We start from the raw sequence: 15,594 nt of genomic DNA, 5'->3' as shown, positions 1-15,594 counted from the left end.
TTCATCAGTGGTTTGTAATGACTTGCAATAATTTACACCAGCCTTAGTGTGGGAGGAGCTAAAAAAATGAGTCTGATAAATAAATGAATGTTGGAATGACAGCTGAGCCCTACAGCTCAATGTCCAAAGTCAAAACTGCAGCTTAATATTCTTGCCAAGCACAGTCCTATAGGCAATTATATGCAAAATGTGGAACAGCTGAAGGAAAAGTTTGAAGTCACTGTGCTTGTGGGTATTAGCCATGTCAACAACACTAGTAAGGGTATGGAAAAATGCTTGAATTCTGGTTTTGGCAGGCAAAGAGAAATCACATTAAACTAGCATATTGTAGTGTAAGAATGAAGAGTCTGTGTTATATTAACAGCTACGTGCTCTTAAATTTGTATGTATTTCACTCCAGTTTACTGCTGTCTTTGGTTTTCTTTGTGCACGCAACTCTACTGTAGAACAAATTCTCCTCTAGAATAAGGACTGGGAGTCAAGATGCAACTGAGAAACTGAGCCAGAAGAATTAACAAATTTCAAAGCAGAATTTTACTCTCTTGTCTTTTCTTTCTTTCCTTTTTTTTAATTTTTCCTCTCCCCAAAGAAGATGAATAATGGTAAAAAAAATAAAAAAAAAAAAAAAAAAAAACCTCCTCATTTTCACCTATAAACCTAGCCTTGTTCAAATACCAGAAAATAGTGGTAGTAAGAGGGGAAAAAAAAAAGGGAGGGGATGGGGGCAGGGGCACGCTCATTATTGCAAGTATAATCTTGAAAGGCTTGTAAATTAACTAATGCTTTCACATCAGAACAAGTTAGAGGCTATGTCAATAAAACTCCAAACTTATGTTCAGATATTATAGAAGCATGCTTCTACACATCTGAATGCTAGCAGTGGTATTGCTGTTAATTTCCCTGCTTTGTCTGAGCATTAACTGCGTTTCTTTCTAATTAAACTTGTTATGGTAGTTTCAGTTGCATTTTAATAAATACATTTCTTTAGATAAGTCAAGCTACTTAAGGCTGGCAAGGGTAGCCAGATGAGGGGGAGGAATTGGTAGAGAAAATGATAGGCAATTTAGTCCCTTTGATCTCATAGTCACAGAATCTCCATTACTTTGTTTTCCAAATGGTTTGCAATATCATCATCATAACTGTGCTGTGTCTTTTGCTTGATGTCATTCAAATCAGTTTTTAAGTGAAAATGATGAAGGACAGTGCAAATGTGAAAATGATGGGCCTGTTATGGTCCTTTTCTTTCCATCATTCTCCTAGTGCTTAGTGAGAGACTGACTGAAAAAGCATCTTCACGAGTGCAAAAGGTGGAGTTTTTCTGCAGCAAGATGGATTTCTGTGATCTTAACCAAGATTGAAGTTGCTAAATAGTTCTCTAGGGTTGCCTTCTTGATTATGTAAAAGCATGAAAAAGTCAAAACAAAAAATCTATATTTTAGGGTGGAATCCTTTCATAGAAACCATAGGCATTGTGAATAAGTACTCTTTTCTTATTTTTTTTTTGGTCTTATAAAGGCATAGTTCTAGATGTCCTTAAGGGTAAATTGTGCATGTTTTGTGTCTTTCAGTGCATTTAATCCCGGTCAACCCTATCAAGGAAGATGGGTTGAATCCTAAGAGCCGAAAAAGAATAATGCCTGACTTGCTAACTGAACCTCCTGCAATAGATCCTGTTTACGAAGCTCGTGTTTACTGCAATATTCCTACCATTGCTGAACGCAGCATGGAAGGTAAGCTTTCTGTGTGCAAATGATAATTTAGTGGAAATGATGACTTTGTGCATTGTCACTTCTTCAGTGCTTGAAGCAAGGTACAGCAAATGGTCGATGAATTATGTTAACACATTCAAAATGCACTGTCCTTTTTTTAATATCCCCTTTGATAACTTGATTTTTGGAAGTGATTTCTGTTTCCAGTCAATGGTCAACTGGAATTCTAAAATTGGAAGGGCTGGGAGTGATACAGATATTTAATGCTTGAACTATAATATTTATTACACGTGAGCTGCATTGCAAATTTTATTATTAATGTCTGAAAAACAATTAAGTTAAAATTCTAAAAAAAAAAAAAAAAAAAAAGGAAAAGACAAAACCAACCAAACAAAAATCCCAAACAAACAAACAAAAAGAATCAATTCATGTTGGAACTCCAAACCATTAGACAAAGTCAACTTGAAGACATGTTTGTGTTCTTCACTTTATAGTGGTTGCAGCATGAATTCCCTCATGTACATATCCCACTAACATAAAATCACAAACGAATATATGAAAAAGCTCCAAATTAAGTGTGCTGCAAAATGCATCATTACAATTAGGTGTCTGGAAAGAGGCATCATAAAAGTGGAGTAGCCTTACTGTGTTGGCTGAGACCAGTGCTTGAATAATTTCTTGTATGGCTTTGGGACTTTGGATGTACTATGGAGAATGTGCTGAGTACCTAAGTCTTATATAATCTTTCCTGTGACAAGAACTCATCATCCCTTCTGGGGTTTTTCTTTCATTGTAACATTAATTATACCTATGTTTTTTCTTAAATCTTTTTTTTTGCTTTAGGTCATGCACCTCATTATTTTAAACTAGTATCGGTTCAAGTGTTGATTCGACATGGAGATAGGTATCCACTATATGCCATTCCCAAGACAAAAAGACCAGATATTGACTGTACATTGCAGCCTAGCAGGTAAAATTTCTGGCTTATACCATTACTTAATGCATGTTTTGCTTGATAATTATTTTGTTCATGTTCAAGAAACAATTTCTGCAGCTTAAAGTATGGTGTGGCTTCTGATGTTTGTGTATTGTGGTGGATGAAAGTTGGAGCAGGGAGGGGAGTTGTATGACTGGTGTACAGTACTTCCTCTGAAACAGGAACTGTTAATTATTACCAGGTCAGATCAGAATAAATTCCATATATTTCTATAAAAAAGCCAAAGCTACTTAATTAAGTATTTAGGTTACCATTCTTCTTAGATAAGCTTCTAGACACTTCCAAAATGTTATTGCAGTGTTTGAAAATATTCCTTCCGTTTCAGCTATGTGTGTTTCCTTTTGTGTGAACACAAAAATGTCTGGGTCACTACCACAGGAAAATTGATATTTGTGTTTTCTGATAAGTAAAAGAAAAAATAATATAAATACAGGTTTTCAGAGTTTCCTCTTAAATTAATGATTTGTCTCAAACTTTCCCTGAGAAGCGTGAAACAAATAAATTTAATGATAAAAATGCAAGCTAAACAAAGTAAACTGTTTGTTACTTGAAAACTACACGTATACTGTAGTTAACATTCACTCACACTGTCAAACATTTGATACTTGTGTCTGTCATTAAAATGTCACTTACCTTTCTGTTTCAGTGTATCATGCTTCTGTCCAACATCATGTCTTTGTAGTTTGCTGATGCTTGTCTTGATACCTGAATCAGTTTGAGCTTCTTCTAGAAGAACCTCTCTCTTGTTTAGAGCTTTTCATTGGTAAAGATGAAGTATATTGCAGAGCAGTAGAAATAAACAGGATGATTCAAGTCACCAATCTTGGTCCTAGCTCGCTTGAATACATGTGTTTTTCTCTTTTTAAATAGAATATGTGGTATTTTTATTATTTTTTTCCCAATAGAGGACTACCCAGTGAATGTTTACTGAATGTTTACAGTTGAAGGAAAAACATCAAGAAAAACTATCAGACATTAATAAAATCTCTTGGCAACTTTATACTGCTACCCACTCAACAGCATCAGGTGTGCAGCTTTCTGTGACTGGGAGCTGCAACCAATTTGTGTACCTGCATTCACTACTAAGGGAGGGAGCATAGCAGGCCTCCTGATCTACTGGTATACAAAGCAGTGCTGATATTACCATAAATACCTTTTTTCCCAGAATAGCATGGAATCTTTTCCTTTAAAGAAATATGATGTTCTTGCTTTTCTGTTGTAGAATTATTCAGAAGTAGCTTTGCTCTGTCATGATGAAAATTTAATGGCATGTTGAAAGTGCTTTTCCGAGTATTAGATAGATCAAATATATGCTTCTTGTCTGGATAAATTAATGGGCCATTTTCCGTAGAATGTTAGTAGCCTCCTATCGAGAGCGCTTGTGATTTTATCTTTAAAAAGGTAAAGGTAAAAGAAATTGCCCTTGTGAATAGATATCCTGAAATTTGCAAGGCTTGCAGTGCTGTCTTCAGTTGTTGTCAGTGTTCTAATGTTATCCTGGCACAAGTAATTGAAAAATAGCCATATTGCTGACCAAGCTACTGTTGTGGCGGGGGGGTGACCCTACAAAAGCTTGAAAGCGTGAGCAGTTTTAACCCATCTGTGTATGTGCGCACATGTGCAAAGTTTCAGTACCACCTGAACTGTAATATTCTTTTCTCCATTCTAATAGTGAAATTAAGCCTCTATTGAAGATCTGTGCTTTTAAAGAAAAAAATCTTACATGTTTTATGTTTGTTCTTAGTCTTATACAATATTCCATAAATATACACTTCCGTATGTAATATATACAAATAAATACTTTTTAAGACTAAAATGGGATGGAAAAGTAGACAGGAGAAATCTGCTTTTTATAGCAAACATGGCACCTGAATTTAGAAGATAAAAATAGCTTCTAATTTTGTTATTTTTAGAGTGTATATATGTACTCATATCTGAGCTACTGCTTAACGCAAGTATCAAAATCTTTTGAAAAGATACTGCTTTTCCAATGCCTGTCATGAACACAAATCTAAATATGTTTTTTTTACTGTTATTGAAAAAGTTTTTACATGTTACAAGTGACTTGGGTCTTTATACATAGTCCAGTTTTTTAAAGACTTTTCACCTACTTTTATGTTGACTCTTCTTCTTTATTCATACTTCAACTTCCACCAAATGTTTGTTCTGTCAAGAAGTGGCATTCTCAAACATCCTCCAAGAGAAGTTTGAATTGTTCTGAGAGGTGCCCAAACCTCAGCAGTGCTCTGCAGCCACTGCAAGCTAGCTGCCTGCCTGAGATTCAGCACGCCACACCGAGTTTGCAGATAGACATCTCTGCCACAGAGTCGTGTGCCCAACTAATTTATTTAACAAGATGGAAAATGAACAATTTGTTAATAGCTGTGATAACATTTTTAATGATCTGCCTCTAAGGGGTGAGATTATTTTTAGAATAAAGTACAAAGTTAAATAGTATGATCCAGGTTCCTTTTGGAGTTCTTAAAGGCTCTGATCTTACTCAGTGTCTGTAATGTTAGAATGTATGTGAGAAATCTTTATTGCGGAGATGTGTCAATGTTGGATGAGTTGCTGTGTTTCTCAGTATTACAGTGCCACATGAGACCTTGGTTTTGTTTCTGTTAGAAAAGCTTTTACAGGTATTTCTGCAGTTTCAGGCAGGGAATACAACAATGTGAAAGCCGTGCAATCAGGACAACTATCCACAAAGGGCAAGGCAGTAGTGCAGCTTTTGCCACTGCCAACAAGAGTGACCAAGTAATGCAGTTAAGAGGGCACAACCTAAGGATGTGAGGAGGCCAGCAGTATAGATGCCCCTGGCTGTTACTAATTTATGAAGCATGAGAAGATCAATGTACAAATCATATACCCACTACCGTTCACCACCAGTAAAAATAAGTAGAGAACAAAAAGACTTTTGTCTCCTTGAGAACAAAGTTTATGAATCTCCTGGCTGACTTTGAAAGGACAGTAGAAAGATTAAAGGAGTTGGCTCTGTACCATTGTTTCCTGATGGGTTAAAGCTGACCTTTCTGAATAAAGCTAGAATTGTTAAGGTTTCTGTCATTATTTTTATGGAATATTTATTATTTTAACATCAGGAAACTATTTGCTATGTTTGGCTGTCAGGCTTATATTCTTTTATGATGTAAATTCGGTGCTTCATTGTAAATGTATTTATATTGAGAGTATTACAAGGTATATAATTGCTACCTTTGAACTGGAGGTTTATTTATGCTTTATAATTACGTCGAGATGTCTGATTAAAAGTCTGGCTTGTTTAAGCTTTCTCTATGTTAGTTTCAGATAACAGACTGAATATGAGCAGCCTACTTCTTTATTCGACTTAGCATTCAGCTGTTGGAATTCATTAATTAAGCAGATTATGCTACGGCCCCATGGACTTCTAGTGGATATGCAGAATAGCCTTGAGGTCACACTTGGGTTTTGCGAATTATGGATTGTGACATATAAGTGTGGAATGAATATAAGCAAATGGATTAAATGCTTTGGAGATTCCTTCCATCTAAAACTTTGATTAATATTATTTCCATTGTTCTCAATGTAAATTTCCAAGGGGAACTGAGTAATACATATACTCTCCCCACCCTCCAAGAAAACTATTAGAACGATGTTAGTGAAAATCTGTTCATTGTGGTGTTTGCTTTCGAGGGAATAAATTAACCTCCCACTTCCCTCCCCTTTGTACCTTACTTGTTGAGTGTTAGAAATAACAGGTACACAATGTGTCTTCTTTGAGTTTTTATCTGAGATAGAGAAGAAATGTTTTCCTGAAAATGCTAAAAAGATTTCAGAGGACTTATAACTTAATAGTATGCTCGGTTAATTGTCACGTGCTTCGAGTGTTAGTAACAAATATTTGAATTTTAGGTTCAATATGAACACGTCTTGAAACTGCCAATAAATGAAAGAGGAAAGTATGAGAGAGGCGAGTAGTATATTGTGAGCTAAAGCAGGTGTGGATTTTACTTGGAGTGAGGTCAAAGCATGAACCAGACCACAGTTAGGTGAAGAAAGATCTCAGGGCCTCTTCTGACTTCTCTAAAGAGTCAGAAGAGGAGTGAAGTAGACTGGATCACTGGACAGTTTGTTATAAAAATGTACAAGCTGCAAGACTTTTATGAACAAACACCCCCCCACAAATACTAACACTGTCTTTAGGATCTCTTCTGTAGACTACTGTAATCCGTTGTTATTTTTAGTGGCTCTTTTCATTCTCTTGCGTTCTGAAAGAGAAACAGTATAGTCCTTTGACTAAGACTTATTTTGGCTACTTGAACTTCACAGAAGGCACAGAAAACTTCACAGAAAGCTTTTGTTTGGAGTTACAAAAATATATATTTTTTGCCTTTTAAGTGGAAGAGCAAATGGATTTGTTTTGATGCAGACACAATCTGGTATGACACAGCTACAGAGAGGTGATGTTCATTTGTCAGAAGTTTGGTGTGTCCCTGGCATGGTCACGTTTACTTGCCCAGTGACAGACACACTGAGGTTTCTGCAGCTCGTTGTCAGAAGATTGGTCCTCTTGGCTCTTGCAAATTCTGTGTTTGCTTTAAAAAAGTGACATTTGCATGGATAAATGGGATTTTTTGGGGAAAAAAATCTCTCTCTATTGTATTCATGTCCGCGTCAACAAGTTCTTTGCTGAGGCATGTAGATCTCCTGCAGAGTTCCAGAGTGCAGTGCTGTCAGAGGACAGCACTGTGCAGTAACAGAGGTAAGAGAAATAAAGTTTACCTCTCCTCAATTTTGCTAAGCATCCGTAATCTGCTAACTGGTAATTTTCTGTTGGATTAACTATTCGGTTTTAGCTTTTAAATAAATGACTGCTTAGTAATTGGTCTCAATAATTAGTCTTCTATTGCAATCTCTCTTTTAATCATAACCTTGACCTATTTTGTCTATCTGTAGCATCTTATAAGGTGGTGAGGTTATATTATCTGTGCCACTCTTCGATTTTTGTGAACATGGAAATTATTAAAAAAATGTAGTTGCATGTAGTCTTGTCAAGATAATATCTTTCCACATCTGTTTCTTAAACACTGTACTTCATCTTAATTAGATTAACCTTGCAATTGTCATAGATTTGTAGCCTCAAATTTGTAGGTGGTTCAAAGGAGTATTAAGTTTAATGAGTCAGAGGACAGATTGAATGCTGTGGTTTGCTGAACATCACGTTTGAAACGAGGCTTAAACTGTACTTCATTATACACAGTAGAAATAAGTCTGTGGTTTAGTGCTCCAATAGCTTTGGTAGGAAAGAATGTTAAAGGATTACAATGGATGAAAATCTTTCACAAATAGACAATATAAATCATTGGTAATATATTTCTGAGTGGTCCGGGGACAAATAGCCCTGAGAAGCACGGACTGTTTTCTTCTTGCTCAGTGAGTTAACTCTAGTCTGGCATGGTTGACGGAAAATCAGACATCTGTCTTCATGCTGATTTCTTTTTTTAAATTATTTTTAATAATAATAAGTTGTACTTATTTATTTATTAAACAAAGATAACCTTGCTTGGAGAGATGGTTCTACCAAAAAAGGCTTCCATGCACTCACAGTCCGAGCACCACTTTATCTAGGGGCAGAAAATCCCACTGGCTCCTGTAGCAGTTTCTAAAGAGTGACACTGGAGTCTTCAGTGGGGCTGGAGGAGGGCAAAAGTATCCTGTAACAAAGCTTCTCTGCTGCTGTACAAGCAATGAGCTCTGTAGGATGTTTGAACTTACAGTATGTTGAGCTGCAGGAGTTCTGTGTCAGACCTCTGCACATACGTAATGGATGCAATAAATGCATTTGCTTGTATGTTTCTGAGATGCTTATTTTGTGCTGTGGTGGTGGAGTCATACAAAATTCCTTAGCAGAATTTCTGAGGTGTCATGAACACATGCTCACTCTGATACTGTATTTCTGGCTTTGCTGTGCTAATTCAGAGCAACCAGCAAGTCAGTGTTTGCTTCTCATGGGGAAAAAAAGAAATAAGTCTCTTTTTGTATCTGAACTTCTCAAGGAAAAAGGAATTTCTCAGTGAAGGATGTCAGCTCAGTTGCTGGCAGAAATACATATGTACTTCAAATAGTTGCACAGTATGATTTCTTTTCACTTACACGGGCTCCAGCGTAGCAATAAGGAGATGTCATATTTCAGTGTTAAAGCTTTTTAAGACCTTTAGAAAATAAGATACTTAAATGTTGAATAAGGGTTTAAATATTGGTCCATATTAATGCTAGTGTATGAAAACTACACTGTTAAATCTGGGATCTACTGTCCCAATGTTTACTTGAAGAAAAAAAAAAAAAGACAAGGTGAATTTAATATTCAAGCAAAAAATAACATCCTCAGTTCTGTTACAGATAAACATTTTATTATACAACAATAAAGTAAAAGGCAAATTAATATTTGTGAAAAATAGGAAATAAAAGTTCAAAAACAGGAAAGTGTATGGCTATTACTGGTGATGTTAAATAATAAGATATTCCCTGTTTTGACAAAATTTGAAATACTTACTGTATTCATACATTCCCAAGTGCAGAAATTTACCATCATAGTGTCCAGCAAATTACAGTAGATGTCTTTTTAGTCCACTTTTATTTTCTGATAACTTTTATGGGAATACAATTTTAAGGATATTTCAGTCTTTTCAGCTATACAACTGAGTAATTTTCTTTGCTTGCAGCTCAGACGGTCCCAGCAGTCTGAGCTGTGTTGCCTAGATACTCTGTCTCCTGCGGCTTCGGTAAATTGGCCAGTGCAACAGCGGGATTCGTATTCTGGATAAAGGGGAAATCTTGGGGTGGGGACGGGGAGTCATTTGTTAGCTAGTAGTCTGAGTGGTGCAGCAAAAAAACAAACTTATTTTTCTTAACAACAAAAATTGTTCTGTTTTATGCAGTTAATCAGGAGAATTGCTGGTGTATTCAGAATTGTGGTGCAGATGTGACAATGACATTAGGAACACAAGCGCATTACAGCCTGAGATGTCTGTCCTATTCAGGCAGAATGGCTCGTACTTCTGTTGTCTGATTTTTTTTCTTTTTTTTTCCATGAAATATATCTAACAAGTAGTAGGCTTTCATTTTATGTTCAGAAATGTGTCTAACCGTCACATTTTTAATTTGTTTCTGCAAGCATGTGTTTAACTTGTGCTCACTTAAATAAATAAAAGCTAAAGTTAAGCAACTTGCATCTACATACATATATCAAAAGCTATATTAATACATTGGAATGTAAATTTTATCAAGTCCTGGATACTAGTTGGTCTTGTCTGACACTTTTTAGACTAATCTTTTTGCACTGCACTTATAAATGATTTTCTTCCTTCTTTTTGTTCTTCCTTCCCACAAGTGAGTGCTGACTTTCATCAGTCTAGGTCTGATTCCAGTAGAATGCAGGTTTTTGTAACCTAAGCAGCAAAAGAAGCAGAATGATGGATAGTGCAGGTTTTTTTTTTTTGTTTTGTTTTCTGATACATGTATTTGGAGAACTTGCTAATTAGGTAACAATGTTTGAGGAAAGTTGGTTGACATTTTGCCCATGTTTAGAGCCATATGATGTGCAAAGTTTAAAAAATCTAAACTTTTCTGTTGTTCAGCCACGGATGTGCTACATCTGTAATAAGATTAAAAAAACACTTGTTAATGGCTTTTATTTAATATTCTCAACTTAATTCTTCCATTTTGCACTGCTGGGCTGTAAAAATAGCAAAATGTACAAAAAGTTATTTTTAAAATACACATCTGGAACTGGATTAAGCTTTGTACAATAGGAAGCCTCAACTGATGCAGAAGGCAACAAATCCTTTTACATGACTGCTTCTCAAGTATTAATCTTCTTTTGAGTTATTAAAATCATACTATACAGAAGCAGCTGTGAATTTAAGATATAATTTGACTGGTTTTTCTTTTGATTTGAAGTTTTTTTTTTTAAAAAAAGGATTTAAAGAAATCCCAAACTTTTGTATGTTTTCCTCTCATTTTGCTCATTTAACCGTCATCTTACTGGCAGTTGTACCATAATTTAGAATAGCATTTTCTTTGCAAGAAGTTTGTAAGTTTGTTAGTTGTCTTTTTTCTTTTTCCCTCTTTCCTGAAGGTAAATTAAATACTGGCAAATTCGAGTTTTATAAAATGGTAAGACAATGTAATTTCAAAGGCCTACCTTTCTGTTGAATGAAGGACTGTTTCGTATGAGATGTCCTGTATATACTTGCTGTGGGCATAGCTCTGTAGTAGGTGCTTTCTCATTTAAGAGTTTCTCCGTTGGCTTTTCTATGTAAGCATGGAATCGAAATTCACCAGAACAAAGATATTCAGACACTTACTTACACTTTAGTAGTTCTGTTGCTCCCTCTTGTGGTTTCTGTAGTTCAGGAAGATTTTTTAGATCCGAGTTTTTTGTATCAAAGCAGAACGTTTTTCTAGCGAATTGTGAATGTGAACAATAAATATACAGCCCAGACTGCTGTAAAAGTTCTTTGGCAACATTTATATTTTTTTTCCAAATTATTTAATTTATAATTTTCTTGTGAGCAACATCAAAAAAAAAACAAAAAACAAAAAACAGATCACTGTTCAGGATGAAAGTCCAATTAAAATGGCAAGCATCTGGGGCAAAAATGGATTGCTGAACTGTTTCTGATTTAGTTCTGCACAAGAGTAAGGAGGTGGCTTTGTACCTCTGCCTGTGTGTGGATAACAAAGAACATTTCTTCACAGAGGAGAGATGAAAAAGGAATAATATAATGTTTAACTGTGGTGGGGAAAGATAGCGTTGAAGTACAATCTTATATGTATTGTTGTCTGGGGACTTAAGTCATGCATTTTCAATAATTCGTAAAATGTAAGTGTTGACTTCTAACAAAGGAAACACTGCTTATGTGAAGTTCTGTTGTGACAGCGGGGTCAGATTTTTTATTATTATGATTATTTTCAGTTTAAATCCCTTTTGCATTGCTTGGAGCATTTTTTTGTGTATGCCATTTTAAGCACAACCATACACCAATGAACTGGAGTCTGTCTTGTATTTGAAGTCCGCAAAACAGTTTAGGAGGTCTTAAACATTCTTTCGTTGGCTTGGATTCTATTGCAGTGAGTTAAGCTGGACTTGTTGCTTATATCCTTTTTTCCAATTGTATTGTTTCCTTGCATTGTGGAGGTATTTACAGTCAGTTGTTGTTACTACTTTTGCATTAAAATCAATAAACTCAAGTACAGGGGTGAAAATCTAGCTTTCTCAGGCAAGACTATGGAGCTCTGCAATAGCCTTTTCTTCCCAGTCTCTATCAAGCTGGGTTGGGCAAGCCAACTTTCTGCAATGATTATCTGTGCGTGTGCAAGAAGGGGCAAAGTGGTCACATTGCTGCATTGTCCTGCCAGGATTGTGCCGATTACATGCCACGCTCTCTGGGGCACTGGCAAGGTACAGAGGTTTCTTGGTACTCTCTGTTCCCAGGTTCTTTGGGTCATTGCTGAAGTATCAAATTAGCAAAGGCTTGAACTACTGTTTTTTTTGTTGTTGTTGTGTTTTTTTAAGGTGTGAAGGAAGCACTTTTAAAGAGGCAAATATTTTTCCTGATAACATTCTTTTAGCAAATATTGTGTTTGAGGAACAATGCAGAAATGCAATTGTGTTATGTGCTAAGACTGTGCAGAGGGGTGCTTCTGCCTAAGCTTTGCTTTGCTCAGAGGCAGCATTGGCAGTAGAGGAAACGTGACGGATGTTTATGGAGTGCTTGCACAGGGACATGCAGCGTACTTTGATTTGAAAAGTTCTGTTGCCATTAATGAGATGGTATTCACGTCTGTAGTCAGAAGTTTGAGTTACATTTGTAGAATGCGGTTTGATCATGTGGGCCATTTTAGTTACTCCTTCTGAAATAGTATGTATTCAACAAGGTTGAATAAAATTGACAATTTTGTATTGCTATTTCATCAGATTCATCTCTTTATCTCTAATTTTCTATAATGTTTTATCAACCATATAGCTAATTCACACAGGCTCTTAAGTATGCCATAAATATTTTTTTCTTATCCTAGGACATAGTTTGATTTAATCTTATCTATTTAAGGTGTCCAGCAGTGCTGGACTCTTTCTTCTTGGATAATAGTACAACACCCAAAACAGTGGGCTCTGTTTTCAGTTGGTGCCACTGGACACTACTTTGCAGGTATCGTGTGATTGAGGCTACATGCTTTTCGATTTGAAGCCTGGAGAAATTTGAAGTCTGAGATTGCAGTCAGCATTGTATGTTACAAAACTTGAGAATTCCCACAAGATCATCTACTTAACAGTACTGGTTAGTTGAACCCCTTTAGATTGTTAGTGCTTTTGGCTGTGTCGTTAAAGTGCAGTAAGACTTCAGAAACTGGAGAGATGTTTGTTCTTTCTTTTTTTTCCCCAAGGATTTAAATTTAAAAAAATCACAAAAGTATTACTTCATTTAAAAAAAAAAAAAAAAAGGAAATTATTTTCTGAAAGGTATCGTAATTTTAACATGCCAAGACATGTCTCCCTGTAGCTCTTTGTTATGAAGTGGTTGGATTTCTTCTGCATGCTTGCAAAAGTCTTGAGTAAGAGCAGATGTTGCCTCAGTGGGAAATAACATCTCACCATGAAATTTCTGAGCTGACATTCTTGGAATATTTAACTCTTTGAGCTGTTTTTCCATATGCTTTTGGAAGTTTTCACATTTTGGTTTACCTCTTCAGGAAACCCTCTCATCCTCAGCTGGAAGCTTTCATCAAACACATGTCCAAAGGGTCTGCAGCCCAAATGGATGGTACCCTCAGCAGCCTGCCTCGTTACCCTAGCCATTCCTTTTGTGAGATGGGAGAGCTTACACAGACGGGTAAGTTTCCACAGCAGCTTTACATTTCCCTCTGCTCTGTTAATACAGTCTGCTTGAAACAGTATCTCTTATTTTTCTTTATATTGAGATAAATGCTCTTCTGTGGGAAGTTCCTAATACTGGTCATAACCTAGGTTTTGCTGGGGTATGAATAAAGTATTAAGCTCTACCACAAAAGTAGTGGCAGTTCTAGAAACTGGGCGTTGTCATGTAGCCTGCCTGCGTTCTGTTACAGATTGATCACCCTTGACATCTCTTCTAACTTTATTTTTAACAAGTTAGAGCAACTTCCATTGATGTTGCCCCCCACCACAAAATTGCTTTGTCACCCATGTGAAAAATGACATTGCTTGATCCCTCCTGAGGAAGACCTGTTTATCTCCTGCTGATTAGTTAGTGAGTCAGAAGGGCCTTGGAACATTTGGTTGCCAGTTTTCACTTGTGATGTAACTGTGACCACTGCAAGAGATTCAGATGTAACAGACAAATTTGATGTTTGTATTAGGGAAGGAGAATAACTATTTTAAACATCTGGTGCTTTTCGCTTTTGCTTTTTTTTTTTCCCTCCTTAGCTTTAAACAAAGTTTCAAGAGCATTAAGGAAGCTGGGCTGATATTTGTTGGGCTGCTGGTTTCTGGCCTCTTTATGTATATTTTTACCACAGGAAAATGGAGTTTTTCACATATATCTGTCATTCCTGTTGAGCTTAGTTATTGGGAGAAAGGGTAGAAATGCCAGCACTTAAAGCTTTGAGACTTCCTCAGTACTGCTGAGAGGGAGGCTGCTGACCTTTGCTAGTGAATGTATACTTCATGCAGTCTATCCACACCAAGAGAGCAGGGAGATGGGAGGTAGCTGGAAGTGCTGCAGTCAGGGAGAGGAGTGCGTAGAAGGAAGCACTTGGAGAGCTTGGGGTATTGTGGTGCTGGGCTGTTGGGACTAGTGACAGGGACAAGGGGGCTGGGATTGGAGAGGCAAACTGGAAGCAGTGCTGGATCAGGGCTGTGATAAAAGGGGCATTTGGGAAGGATCTGGGACTGCTGTCAGCAGGTGATAGAAAATATGAGGGGAACAAAAGGTAAGAAGGAGAGAGGTGTAGAAATAACTTTGTAAGAAACGGATTTTCAGAGGTTACACAGCTCAGAGTTGTTCGTATTTTCTACCCAGAATAACCACCTGAACTGATAGAAGTCAAAGTCAGTGTATTTGGTTGCTGCTGTTCTTTTTCTGCATGTGTTCATATCAGTGCTTCAGAAATAACAAGTGCTTGCCCACAAACATGAAGAAATATAACTCTTACGCAACTGGACGGAAATGGGATTGTGAAAAGGGTTAATCATATGTTGATTTTTCTCTTCTTTTCCTTTATTTATTTTGAAACTTTGCATTAATGGTACTTTTATCCTGCATCTTTTCAATTTTAACATTGGTCTGTTCCATTTGATCCCACACCTTGCTTTTAACTGTTATTCTTTTTTCCTAAGTACCAGTGACTGAAGGAGCATATTGCAATGGATCTGGGTAGTCAACAGATTTAGAGACTGACCAGACAGAATGAAATCAGTGTTGAAGATTTTGGGGGTTACTGCCATTTCCCTCTTGCTAATTGTTTTTCAGAGATTCCCCTATATTTTTGAGTCTAAAATTGCCTGTCAAATCCTCATGTTCTCTTGCCCCACCAGAAGAAATACTTGTTAGGCATCAGTGTCAAGTCTTGCAAAGTGACCTCAGGAGGCAGCTTGTCAGATTACTAAGGAACTCCTACTGACACAGCAGGTTGCAGGTGAAACTGGGTTCATCATTGCGCACAGCTTGTGACTGAGGTAGTATTTGGGACTCCTATTGCCTGCAGCAAGTTATACAAATGTCCTGGTGCATAAAGGGCTCATACGTGTTTGTTGGCTGCTGTGAGAGGATAATACAAGCAAGGTGGATTCTGGAGTAAGGGTTTTGGTGTGGGAGAAGGATATATGCCCTCCTCCATTCCAGCTGGGTAAAGCCAAAGCATTAATATAAG

The 15,594-nt window shown here is 36.8% G+C and overlaps 1 protein-coding gene across 3 annotated transcripts in view; it reads left to right on the top strand.

The window, feature by feature from the left end:
• The window catches only part of PXYLP1 (2-phosphoxylose phosphatase 1), a 54,530-nt gene that overhangs the window by 36,029 nt on the left and 2,907 nt on the right, over positions 1 to 15,594 (top strand). For all 3 annotated transcript variants that reach the window (XM_040566657.1, XM_040566658.1, XM_040566656.1), the window contains 3 exons: positions 1,569 to 1,730; positions 2,553 to 2,679; positions 13,438 to 13,577. In XM_040566657.1, the coding sequence (XP_040422591.1) occupies positions 1,569 to 1,730; positions 2,553 to 2,679; positions 13,438 to 13,577 (429 nt within the window). The remainder of the gene's footprint in view (positions 1 to 1,568; positions 1,731 to 2,552; positions 2,680 to 13,437; positions 13,578 to 15,594) is intronic.

Source organism: Cygnus olor, chromosome 9 (assembly GCF_009769625.2).
Source record: "Cygnus olor isolate bCygOlo1 chromosome 9, bCygOlo1.pri.v2, whole genome shotgun sequence".
NCBI lineage: Eukaryota > Metazoa > Chordata > Aves > Anseriformes > Anatidae > Cygnus > Cygnus olor.
This window is presented reverse-complemented; position numbering and strand designations above follow the sequence as displayed.